The sequence below is a fragment of the Neovison vison genome, chromosome 11 (assembly GCF_020171115.1).
Source record: "Neovison vison isolate M4711 chromosome 11, ASM_NN_V1, whole genome shotgun sequence".
Taxonomy (NCBI): Eukaryota; Metazoa; Chordata; class Mammalia; order Carnivora; family Mustelidae; genus Neogale; species Neogale vison.
Window position 1 is genome coordinate 13,251,627 of NC_058101.1, and position 13,805 is coordinate 13,265,431.

General features: G+C 33.5%; 1 protein-coding gene across 3 annotated transcripts in view; it reads left to right on the top strand.

Annotated features, from left to right (window-relative positions):
* Positions 1-13,805, top strand: part of UBA6 (ubiquitin like modifier activating enzyme 6) — an 86,520-nt gene that overhangs the window by 44,678 nt on the left and 28,037 nt on the right. For all 3 annotated transcript variants that reach the window (XM_044225102.1, XM_044225104.1, XM_044225105.1), the window contains 7 exons: positions 932-994; positions 2,132-2,208; positions 2,781-2,847; positions 7,777-7,920; positions 9,273-9,340; positions 11,015-11,093; positions 12,187-12,267. In XM_044225102.1, the coding sequence (XP_044081037.1) occupies positions 932-994; positions 2,132-2,208; positions 2,781-2,847; positions 7,777-7,920; positions 9,273-9,340; positions 11,015-11,093; positions 12,187-12,267 (579 nt within the window). The remainder of the gene's footprint in view (positions 1-931; positions 995-2,131; positions 2,209-2,780; positions 2,848-7,776; positions 7,921-9,272; positions 9,341-11,014; positions 11,094-12,186; positions 12,268-13,805) is intronic.

The window sequence follows — 13,805 nt, forward strand, 5'->3', positions numbered from 1 at the left end:
CAAACATCTGCCTTTGGCTCAGGTCATGTTCCCAGGGTCCTAGAACTGAGTTCCACCTCTGGCTTCTTGCTCAGAGGCAGCCTGCCTCTCCCTCTGCTTGCCACTCCACCTGTTTGTGCTGTCTCTCTCTGTGTGACAAATAAATAATATCTTTTAAAAAAGAGACAGAGAATATAGTAGCTACTGTGTAATGAGGAACTAAGGAGTTTCTTGCCGCTTAAATCCATAGGCTCCTTCTCATTATAAGCTGTCTACTACATCTCTATATTTTCTTGCAAGTTCTCAAGGTTTAACTTGATTGCCTCTTCTTTCCAGAACAATTATTAACCATAGTCCTCTACAAGGCTTAGTCCAAGCCAAAGTTTGAAGAAAACAACAGATTAAAATATAGTTCATCAAATCTGCCCCTGCATTATTTCCTCTTGGCTCTGTTCCCAGTTTTTAATAATGCCTCAGGTTTATACCCCAAGTAAATTTCAGATTGGGTGGGTGTTTGAGGGGATGGTTGGTTGATTGGCTGGGTTTTTCGGCCTTCATGTGTTCTCTGCTCCACGCAGAAAATTTCAGCTTTGAGTATTTATTCAAGTCTTATCAGGCATAACAAAACTTGATAATTCGATATCAAAAAAATACAGTAGCTTTTTGATTAAAACAGTAGTTTTTTTCAAGTATATAGGTGTTTTCACCAATTCATCCCAAATATAGTAGCAGGTTGTCTAATTGCATTTAACATTCAAAAAAATGAAATACAATTGTTTAAACAAGGGGCAGTAGGGAATAGTAACTCTTTTATATTTCAATTAAACTGTATTAGCCCAACCATCCATAGTTATTTCAGACCTTTGAGAGAGATGTACTCCTTTTAGTGCTCTATATATTTTGTCAAGGAATCACTCACTTGCTCTGAAGAAAAATTTTTTTTTTTTTTAAGGAGCCATTGGAGACTCAGATAAAACATCCAAAGTGCCTTATTGCGGATTTTAGCAACCCTGAGGTAAATAAACACTTTGTAGTTTTTAAAGAGGAAGCAAAGTGGGGTTGGGAATTGGTAAGGGACATTTTAAAGTTGAAGTAGGCTAACCATGTATATACCTTTCTGTCAGGTTTTTTTAATAAAGGTTGGATTCACATACCTAGAGTTGACTCCCAAGAATTAAAAACAGGAATTTATTTCATGGAAAACTTTTTAAAATAATAGGAATATATGTTACTTTAATAATGATATACTAGTTGGGGGTGCCTGGGTGGCTCAGAGGGTTAAGCCTCTGCTTTCAGCGCAGGTCATGATCTCAGGGTCCTGGGATCAAGCCCCACATCGGGCTCTCTGCTCAGTGAGAGTCTGCTTCCCTCTCTCTCTCTCTCTGCCTGCCTCTCTGCCGACTTGTGATCTCTGTCTATCAAATAAATAAATAAAATCTTTTTAAAATATATATATATATACTAGCTTTGGTATTTAAAAAAATGATTTCAGTAATTTATGCAGATGACTTTACTAAAAGATTTTCTGAACCATGTAGGTTTTTTTTTTTAATTATTTTTAGTAACATATAATGTATTATTTGCCCCAGGGGTACAAATCTGTGAATCATCAGGCTTACACCTTTGACAGCACTCACCATAGCACATACCCTCCCCAATGTCCATACGAACCATGTAGTTTTATATGATACATGTTTCTTCCTAAAAACCTTGGAAGCATTTATTCTGTACTTTTAAATCCCTGAATATAATTGTGCAGCAGTGAGTTTATTTGTGGTAAGGAAAGAATTATTATATGAACAGTTTCCAGATTTATAAACATTGATCAAGGAAACGGATTTGGTGATATTGATTTTATACAAATTTTTGTTGTTGTTATTAGTTGATATTACTGTGACTTTCATGCAGATAATGTACTAAAACCTGGGACTGACACACTATTATGTTAAGTAATAGCCTTATGGCCTTTAAGTCAAGTTGTTTAACTTCTCTAAGCTTCAGCTTCCTTATCTGTTAATTAGAGATAATAGTAGTATTAAGGTAATTGATTTATCTTAAGAATTAAATAATGTTTACAAAATTTTAGCACAGTGCCTGTCTAGCACATGTTAGGCTGGCAATAACCGTTGAGAATTTTTAATGTTCTAAACAGGCACCTTTAGAGATACACACAGCGATGCTTGCCTTGGACCAGTTTCAGGAGAACTATAATCGCAAGCCAAATATTGGGTAATGTTTTCTGTTTTAAATAACTTTTTTTTTTACTATAAAAGCAGTATTTTGGAAATGATAGTTTAAAAAATTGAAAAAGTAACTAAAGCCTCTTAATAGTTGCAGTACTACTAAATACATCAAACTGTATAAACCTTTATTATGACATGTTCTTTGTTCTGGTGGGAGTGGAAAGATCAATTTATTAAAATGGATTTATGCTAAATAAGAATTTTCCCACTTTGAAGTCTTCAGAAGCTACAACTTTAAAATTAAAAAATCTGAGAATTACTGAGTTATGAGTCCACTATGTAATTTTTTCCTTTCTAGCCTATTAAGTCAGAAGTATTGTTGCAAATAGTTTCTTCCTTGTCAATTTAAAACTAAATCCTATTTATATACCATCATGATTTTTAATTAATGCATTTATTAATCAACTACCTTCAAGTCAGGTAAGCACTTCGTGCTAACTGGTGGCAAAATTCCACTTTTTTTTCTTAACACATTTCTTAAATTTTAGTTTTGAATATGACTTACAATTTATAGCATTTCAGAAAATTGAAATTGGGATGCTTCATTTTGAATCCTAGATGCCAAAAAGATTCTGAAGAGCTTTTGAAACTAGCAACATCTATAAGTGAGACCTTGGAAGAGAAGGTGAATATTCAAAGTTAATGGCCATCAAAAACGGTGTAACATAGATACATTCTATATATTAATATTCTCTTACCTTTCAGATCCCAGCTTTGCTGCTTATTGACTCTGTGACAGTAGGCAAGTTACTTGAATTTGTTCTGCTTTAGTTTATAAATCTATAAAATAGCATTAACCTACCTCAGGGGTTTGTTATGAACATCAAGTGATTTAATTTTGTGATGTGCTTAGAAGAGTATGTGGCATATAGTAATTACTATTTGCTATTGCTGCTATATTTTTAGTATTAATATTATCTCTGCTCATTTACTTAGTTCGTTAACCCACAGAAACTCACTGTATAAAGTTGTAAGCTCTCCTATAAATCATCTTTTATCCATTATATATTCATATTTCTTAATTGCATTTTGCATATCATGTTTGGACATTTCACCTAGAAAATGTCTTTTTCATGTTATGATGCCGTGCCTGCTGGCCAATAGTTTTATTTTAGCAGATACCAAAATAGCAGTGTTTGTGCAAATTCAGTTTTTTTGTTTTCGTTATTATACTATAAAAGAAGGAAATGAAAAGTCTTCACATTTGGGGTTAAGTGAATATGATCTCATACTTTATGTGATTAAACAAAGAAGGAAATAATGTACTGAAAACAGTGAGTCATTAACCACAAGTTAAAGACCTTTTATGCATTTAGTGGTTACAGAAAAGTGTGAAAATCTAGAAATAGATTGATGAAGTCTGTGATTAAAAGGAAGGATATTAAGAATCCTTGAAGGATATTAAGAAAATTAGACCCTTTTTAGATACACAGTACACAAAATTCTATATGCAGTTAAACTGTGCACAATTAAGTCAAAGTGTACAGTCATGTCACCACCACCAGCATCAAGATCTAAAACATTTTCGTAGTGCCAAAAAATTCCCTTATGCCTCTTTATAATCATCTCCCACTCCCCCAACCTTTTTCATGCCTTTTTCTTGGAATGTCATATAAATGGAGTCGTGTAGTATGTAGCCTTTTGAGTCTGGGTTATTTTACTAAATATAATGAATCTGAATTTCATCCATGTTGTTGCATTTTCATTCCTATTTATTGTTGAGTAGTATTCCATTATATGGGTATACCACAATTTGTTTTCCCCTTTAGCAGTTGGTGGACATTTGGATTTCTAATATGAGCAATTACGAGTAAAAATCCTGCAAACATCCATACAGATTTTGGTGTGGACTTATGTTTTCATTTCTCTTGGGTAAACACCTAGTATTGTGTTAAGAGAGTGAAATGATGGGTATACGTTTAATTTTAGAAGAAACTGCCAAATTGTTTTTACAGAGTGGCTGTACCATTTTTGCATTTCTACCAGAAATGTATGACAGTTTGAATTGCTCTGTATTATCTTCATAATGGTATATTATCTGTTTGTTTGATTTGAGCCATTTTAAAGCTTACGTATTGATCTTGTTTTTGTTTTAATTTGCATTTCATAGTTGACTTTGCATTTGGTATCTTTTCATATGGTTATTTGTCACTCCTATCTCTTCTTTGATAAATTGTCCTTTCAAATCTTTATTTTTTAATTAGATAAGTTGTTTTCCCATTGATTGAGAAAGTTCTTTATATGTCCTGGATATCAGTCCTTTATGGGATACATGTTTTACAAATATTCTCTTCCAGTCCATGGATTGTCTTTTCATCTTATTACACAGTGTGTTTTAAGGAGTTTTTAATTTTGATAAACTTCAGAGTACCAGTTCTTCTGTATGTGGTTTGTATATCTTCTTAAATCCAAGGTCATATGTTTTCTTGGAGAATTTTTCTTTGTCCTTTGTTTTCTTTGGAAATTTTTATGGTTTTATGAGTTCATTTTTGTATACATGCAAAGTATGGGTCAAGTGTATATAATTCATATTTTGTATTCATTGGTACAGTTTTGTGCTTTTATGAGATTTTTTATACCCTGCCAGGCATAGATTAAGGTTAATTTTTAAATATATGAATATCCAGTCATTCTAGCCCACTTGTTGAAAAGGTAGTTCTTTCCTAATTCAATATTCTGGGTATTCTTTTTCAGTAATTTATTGAACATCTATGAGTAGGACTACCTCTGAACTCAGTGTTATCTTCCTTTGGTTGTTTCTGTCCTTTTTCTGGTACCATCCTATCTTGATTACTATAGCCTTTGGTAAATCTTGAAATCCTAGAATATTTCTTAGAGCTCAAAATTATGTATTTTTCTGATTCTTATGTGTTTTAAATGTTTTCAGTAGTCTCCATGCTTGAAAGACAACTTGGCTGAATATAAAATTCTAGGCCTTACTTTCTTCAGTGGTATCTTGCTTTGTATCTTACTGTTGAGAAGTTTTGTTAAGAAATGTAATGCCAGGGCGCCTGGGTGGCTCAGTGGGTTAAGCCGCTGCCTTCGGCTCGGGTCGTGATCTCAGGGTCCTGGGATCGAGTCCCGCATCGGGCTCTCTGCTCGGCAGGGAGCCTGCTTCCTCCTCTCTCTCTCTCTGCCTGCCTCTCTGCCTACTTGTGATCTCTATCAAATAAATAAATAAAATCTTTATAAATAAATAAATAAAAAGAAATGTAATGCCAGCTTAATTTTCTTATTCTTATAAGTAGTTTGGTATTTTTGCCTCATGATTTTTATATTTTTTATCTATAAAGTGTAATAATTTTACCTGGTTATATCTCAGAATTGATCATTCAGTCCATTTTCTCAGGTATACTGTGAACCCATTTTGATACATGGATATAAATTTTATTTATTTCTTCCCCCTTTTGATCAGTTAGGGGGTGTTTGCTGGTGGAATGGATTATTTTGATACTTAGTTATTAAATTTGTAATTCAAAGTGAGGTGTTTTGTGTTTGTTTTCCCACATCTCCCAAATGTTCATTAAGGATGTATGATTCACTCCATCAAATTTCATCTGCCTTGTGATTAGTTTGGAGGAGAAATTTTCAGTAGCTGAAATGTTTTGATTCTAATTTTCTGTTTCCTTCTTACATTACTTTGGTATAGTAAATTGGTTTTTCTCCATACTTTTGGTTCAGGGCAAGGGTTTTGGATTCTTTTCCAGATTACCACTTCTAAAACCCTTATTCTCTTAGGATACTGAAGTATCTTTAATGGATTCTTCAATGGGTTTTTGTTTTGTTTATTTGTTTTAGAGGATAGGTGTTGGTGTCTTGTGGATCTCTTTGATTTCTGTTAAATCCTTAACTTCCTCTCTTCCTGTTTTAGCCTTTTGTGTCAAAGGATGTCTCCCTCTTTCTATTTATATCATTCTCTCCCAGATAAATTCTTACACCATAGTCAGTGCTGATATCTGCTAGATTTCATAGGTTTTCAGTATTTTTTGCACTTAGTGTGGGGCTTTCTGTTTTCTCAGAATGATTTTAACTGTTAGGCCTTTCATTCTGTTTTCTGTGGTTACACACTTCCTGCTCTCTCTGCAGCCTTGCAATAGTATGATGTCCAAAGTAGTTTTGTTGGAGTTTAGTACTTATTTTTCTATTTACAGGTAATTTGAAGTTCATAATGTTCTGTTTCTTAGTAATACTGAAACTCTGCCACTGGTTTATTTCTCTTCTTATGGATGCATACCTGTTTTTAGAGGTTGTGTGGGGAAATTTAGATTTAGGCTGCTGTCATTATCCTGAGGCAACCAAATATTCCCCAGATTTGGCTGTTTGTTAATTAAATAATAGTAGAATCTTGGGAGATAGTGTATCCTAATGGTAATTTGCACTTTTGGGGTTCAGATTCTATTTTATTAGCTATAAATCTTAAGTAAATTCCTTTATCAAAGTTTCAGTTTTCTAATTTGAATGATAAAAATTATATTTCCTAGGATTATTTTATAAATTACATGTGAGTTTAATATAAACTCACAGTAGGTGCTCAAATTACCTGCTTCTATTAGCATTCTCATCGTTTTTACTATTGTCACTGCCACCAGTATCTCTGCATTCAGAAACGTCACAGCTTAAATGAAATCATAATCTGAGTTGCAGTTAGTGCTAAGTAGTTGAAAAATAATGAAATCTAGAATACTGAAATGGAGTGGGTGGAATAGTAAATAGATAGTAACTACATAGATAGTATCCTCTTTTTGTATCACAGATGTCTTTGAGAAAATGATAAGAGCCTTCCCTGTTCCCCCCCAAATGCACAAGTAGTGTTATTTTACATAGGGTTTCAAAGCAGTTGAGCCCTATTTGAATTTTAAGGTTAAGATTAAGGTTATTGCTATTGAAAGAATAGGAAGAGAAAGAGAAGCCAGAGCTCATGAAAAGATCTTTCTCACAAATAAATTGTGCTAATAATCGCTCCAGAATCCAATTCCCCAATATTTCCTTAAAAATACTAATAAATAAGTCTTACTTCAAGAAACATCATTTCAGCTTTAAAGTATGATAATGACAACTTCATGGTGATTGGTTCTTAAATTAGTGTGGAAAATTGCCATTACTCTCCATTTTTTTTTCTAACAATGTATTGCCTCATTATTTTTGACCCTTTTACTTTTTTTTCCTGTAGTTTTCATTAAAACACTTTTCTTAAAATTCTGGTTGTTTACAAATATTGACTGACATCACAGAACTGCTCTTTAACAAAAACTGTAATGGTAGATATTCCAGTTAATCTTAAACCTTGCCCTAGTGAAACATAAAGATTCAAAAACTAAAAATGGGCAGTTGCTGATATAGAGAAATACTGCTTATGGTAACTAACATGCAATTGGATCTCTTATTATGAGATTGGAAATTTTTTAGGACTTAATATCTATTTAGTAGGAAAATTGAGTAGCTTTTTACAAAGTTAAGCTATAGTAATTTAATAATTCTCACAGTAAGCCATTGAAATTTTAAGTGTCTCTGTAAAAACTATTAAGATTGTCATCTTTCATGGCTTCTGTTTCAGCCAGAAGTAAATGCTGACATTGTGCATTGGCTGTCTTGGACTGCTCAAGGTTTTTTACCCCCACTTGCTGCAGCAGTAGGAGGTGTTGCCAGCCAAGAAGTATTGAAAGCCGTGACAGGGAAGTTTTCTCCGTTGTGCCAGTGGGTTAGTTCTGTATTTTAATATTGTTTTATACTTAAAAGGTTGAATTTCCCACCCATACAATGAATGTTTGTTATGAATTATAGTATTAATATATTATAAAAGCAACCTTAAAATGTTTTTTGATGCATGAGTTAGATGTGATATTCCACCAAAGTTTAATTCTCTAGTTGAAACTGACAATATCATTGGTTGAGGCTAGTGGAATATAACCCAAAGTTGCATTCTAGGGTATATTTCCCTCATTTGTGAGAGTGAAGGAATGAATTTTCTTTATACTTAGTTTTTAGTACTATTAGCTTAGTATATTCATGGGCTCTCAGGACTTTAAAACAGTTCCATGGAATCTTTGGGCATCAGGAATCTTTAAAATTCCTTCCTAGTTTTAAACTAAAAGTAAAAGCATGGGAATGGTGTAAGTATGAGAACGCTCTATATATAGGGTAAAAATATCTCAAAAAAGAACTAAAAAATCCTTATTTCTGTTACCAAAAGGAATAATTGGCAGAAGGTATATCAAAGGCTACCCTTCAGGCCCTTTCCTTCTTGAAAACGCTGTAACATTTTGAATATAACATTTATCTGTTAAAAATTACCACATAATTCTGTTTGCTGCTTAATTACTTGATTTATTTTAACACAGAGTACAAGTTCAGTTGTAAATGTCTAATTTAGATACAGCTCTTAACAGTATGGGGAATATAAGTTGTTATTAATATGGATTCTGTGTTGTTATAATAAACAGCCATTTAGTTATGTTCAAATTTGCCACATAAGTTACTTAAATGAAAATGAGAGTGAATTCTATTTTTAATAAACTTTAACATGGTATTTTTTTAAATGTTAAAATTGTGACTTCCTAAATCATTTCCCTTCTGTTATATGTAATTATAAATCACATAATATACCCAAACTGGAAAATAAAACAGAGTAGGTACTTTCTTATCTAAAAGTAATCAGATTATTTATTCAAACGTAGCTGAAATTGAATGGGGCTTCCAGAGTTTTTATGTAATTATAAATAGATTTGGAGGTGAAATTTCCTTTGGTTTGTTAAAATTTATCATTTTTAAGATGGATAAGTCACATGAATCAAATTATATCTTTTTAACAGTTCTTCAAGTTTAACCATTGTTTTAATAAAGTAATATAGGGATGTATATTGTAAAAAAAGCAACAAATTTTTTTTAATGTATTGTTTTACTCAGGATTGGTATTTTTATCATTGTTTTCCTTAATGATTATTTGTAACTACAGAAGAGAAAAACTGCCTCTTTTTTTTTTTTTTTTTTTTTTTTTTTTAGCAATTTAATGTTTATACATAGTAAGTTGTGTTTTTATCTTCTACTTTAAAGTTATACATTGAAGCAGCAGATATTGTCGAATCCCTAGGTAAACCTGAACGTGAACAATTTCTCCCACGGTAATTCTGAAATTTTTCTTGCATTTTTCTTAGTTGAATATTTGTAAGGGACAACAAGGCTAAAAGATTTTCTGCTCAAATATGCATTTGTTTTAGGTGTCTTTTCCCGTAAGTTGCTGACTTCTACAGTTACTTTTTTCTCTACTTAGAGCATATTTTTAAGTGTCAGAATAATGCAGAATCTCTTTATCACTTTATAAATAATGAACATAAAGTTTTAAATTATATGCCATGACAATAGTTAGCATTCAAAGTACCATTCCGAATTTAGATGGAAATAGGGGGGCCTGGGTGGCTCAGTGGGTTAAGCCTCTGCCTTCGGCTCAGGTCATGATCTCAGAGTCCTGGGATCCAGCCTCACATCGGGCTCTCTGCTCAGCAGGGAGCCTGCTTCCCCTCTGTCTCTGCCTGTCTCTCCGCCTACTTATGTCCTCTTTCTCTCTCTCTGTCCAATAAGTAAATAAAATCTTTAAAAAATATATAGATGAAAACAATTGCTATCTGCACCTTTTATTTGTATCATTCTTCATCTTTGAGTTACAAAGCTCTGAGAATCTGATAGAAGCTTATGGATTATTCCCCCCAAAATTCACATGTCCCAAAGTTCTGCCTTCAATTTAAGTGCATTAACAACTCCAAAGCCCTACCATACACTTCTCTAGGAACCTTTATTAAAAGTCCCTACCTGGGGGGCGCCTGGATGGCTCAGTGGGTTAAAGCCTCTGCCTTCGGCTCAGGTCATGATCCCAGGATCCTGGGATCGAGCCCCGCATCGGGCTCTCTGCTCAGCAGGGAGCCTGCTTCCTCCTCTCCCTCTGCCTGCTTCTCTGCCTACTTCTGATCTGTCTCTCAAATAAATAAATAAAATCTTTAAAAAAAAAAAAAAAAAAAGTCCCTACCTGGGATGCCGGGGTGATAAAGTCAGTTAAGTGTCCAACTCTTGGTTTCAGCTCAGGTCATGATCTTAGGGTTGTGAGATCAAGCCCCACATCAGGTCCATATTCAGTGTGGAGTCTGCTTGAGATTCTCTCTCCCTTAAACCCTCCTGTTCATACTCCGTCTCTCCCTCTATCAAATAAATAAATAAATTAGATCCAGCCTGGCTTCAGTCTCCGTGCTGGGTATGGAGCCTGCTTAAGATTCTCTCCCTCGGTCCATCCCCTCCATTTGTGTGTGCGTGCACTCTCTTTAAAAAAAAAAAAAATCCGGGCGCCTGGGTGGCTCAGTGGGTTAAGCCGCTGCCTTCGGCTCGGGTCATGATCTCGGGGTCCTGGGATCGAGTCCCGCATCGGGCTCTCTGCTCAGCAGGGAGCCTGCTTCCTCCTCTCTCTCTGCCTGCCTCTCTGCCTACTTGTGATCTCTCCCTGTCAAATAAATAAATAAAATCTTTAAAAAAAAAAAAAAAAAATCCCTGCTTTAGAGAATTGTCTTTTCTAGATAAACTGAAGTCACCTTTACTTAAGTCATTTGAATATAGGATATTAAATGGAGAAAGAAAAACTGATTTCTTAATAGGGCATTTGTCTTTCAAATAAGATAATTTCTTTTCAGATTGGAGGAAGTTCAGAGTATTTAAAGTACAGCATTAAGTTGATATTAACATTAAGTTGGTGAAACTAATCTTAATAATGTTTTTATGCCTTTCTGGTTTTTGGTATATGTTATTTTCCTCAGAGGAGATAGATATGATGCCTTACGAGCTTGCATTGGAGACACTTTGTGTCAGAAGCTACAAAAATTGAATATCTTTTTAGTAAGTATAAATAATGATGAGAATAAACAGTACAACCAAACTGCTATTGTGTATCCTCAAATTCATTAAAGCAAATTTGAGTCTAAGTGAGTATAATTCCTGACAGAAGACATTCAGTAGAAGTTTAAGATAAGCCAAATCCATTCTGCTGCGTGTTTTTGTAAATAAAGTTTCATTTGGAGCACAGCCAAGCTTACTCATTTATGTATTGTGTGTGGCTTCTTTCATGCTATAATAGCAGAAGTGAGTAGTTGCGAAAGAGACCATATGGCCTACACAACAAAAAATATTTACTCTCTGATCCTTTACCAAAAAAAAGTTTGCCAACCCCCAGTATAAAGAATTAATACATTCAGAATTAAAATATGAGTATGATAAGTTTTGAAAATTAAATGATATTCTAGAAATATATTAAAAATTAGATTTGGGATGGGTTTTTTCCCTCCACCATTTAAATTTTTTCTTACCAAATCAAGGAAGATGTAAGTAGAATCTGTTTTTCTTAAATCTTTATTAGTGCTATGGCAGGATATCTCTCCTCAGTACCATAAAATTCCTTTTCCTGCCATTAATGGGGTTGTTTTTATTATTACAATCGGTTATGAAAATACTGCTGATTTTGTAGTAATTGTTTTTTAAATAATGTTTTGAGTATTAATCGCTGTTGCTGAACTATGGAAAGTCTTAGAGTAGGTAACTTCATCAAATGAATTTTGAAGATTATCTATAAACAAGGAATGTTTTTCATCAAAATGTTGCACTGATGTTTTGTGTTTGTTTCTATTTCATACAAATAATTAGCTCAATTGTTTGCTTTTGTTGGAATAGTAAAATGTCTTCTGTTTAAAGGAATTGTAAATATTAAGCTTTTCCCTACTTAATTTATACATTTTTTTCCTTTAACTGAAACCGTTAAAATAGTATAATAAACTAGTTGTGTACTCTAAAGTGAATCACAAATGTCGGAATTATTTTAGAAATCATATGTATATATTAAAAATTGGCATTTGAAGAAAGTTAAGATGAAATTTCCTTGTAGTAAGTCATCTTAATTGTATTTAATCTGATATATTTCATTTTTCCTCCTCTGTAGGTGGGATGTGGAGCCATAGGCTGTGAAATGTTAAAAAACTTTGCTTTACTTGGTGTTGGTACAGGCAAAGAAAAAGGAATGGTAAGATATAAATCCTTGAGAATTAAGTTTATATTTCTGTTTCTGCTCGCTTTTATACTATATATATATTTTTTTTTTTTTTAAGATTTTATTTATTTATTTGACAGAGGGAGATCACAAGTAGGCAGAGAGGCAGGCAGAGAGAGAGAGAAGAGGAGGCAGGCTCCCTGTCGAGCAGAGAGCCCGATGTGGGACTCGATCCCAGGACCCTGAGATCATGACCTGAGCCGAAGGCAGCGGCTTAACCCACTGAGCCACCCAGGCGCCCCTTTATACTATATTTGACTGCATAAATCTGAAATACTAATTTTTGAGGAGAGAATATGCTAGAAATTGGGAGATTCTGATTCTGTTCTGACAACTTTTTGAAAGTTAGTGATCTTGTGGCAAAATAGTTTTTAATTCTCTGTTCCTCCATTTCTTTTTCTAATACTATGAAACTGATATCTCTACTTTCTACCTCATAATGTATTTATGAAGATCAAATTCTTTTGAAATGGGTTTGCAAACTATAAAGCACATTAGAATTGTTATTATTTCGGGGCGCCTGGGTGGCTCAGTGGGTTAAGCCACTGCCTTCAGCTCAGGTCATGATCTCAGGGTCCTGGGATCGAGTCCCACATCAGGCTCTCTGCTCAGCAGGGAGCCTGCTTCCTCCTCTCTCTCTCTGCCTGCCTCTCTGCCTACTTGTAATCTCTCTCTGTCAAATAAATAAATAAAATATTTAAAAAAAAAAAAAGAATTGTTATTATTTCTATTAAGATTCATTACGAATTATTAAATAAATCTTAAAGATGGGAACAGCTAACATTAGAAAGTGGCAGAGTTCTCAGATAAATTTTCAATTAGTGATTATCAAAAGAAAAGGGAATAATAAAAACTTCGATGTAGTTTAAATTCTTAAGATGGTAAATGTGAGTTAATTGGAAAGCCATGTCATATATTTAAATAAGAATATATTTCACTAATTTGTTTTGCCTTTGATATATAAACTAGCTTCTAAGAGTCGTAATTTCATAGATTTATCATAGTGATGATCTCAGGATCCTGGAATCGAGCCCCGCGTCAGGCTCTCTGCTCAGCGAGGAGCCTGCTTTCCCCCACCTCCCACCTCTGCCTGCCTCTCTCCCTACTTGTGATCACTATCCGTTAAATAAATAAATTAAAAAAAAAAAAAAAAGGAATAGAAACATGAGAGACAGAAAGCACTAAAATTTTTACAGAAAATCAAATAAGACTTTTTTGTGTAGTCAGTGAACCTAAAATTCACATATAACTGAAATGACAATTGATGCATAGACGTTAAAAACCCAGAAAGCTATCTTTCTTTTTTTTATGAAAGCTGTCTTTCTTTAATGAAAGAGGATTCATTTGCATAGTCCAACAGAAGTGTAGTAGAATTTTCAGAGAGAAAATAGTATACTATTTAATATTAATTATATAATAACAGTTCTTATTTTATATATAAATATAGTTATTATATAATATTAATAATTATATAATTAATATTAATATACTATTTACTAGTATACCATACT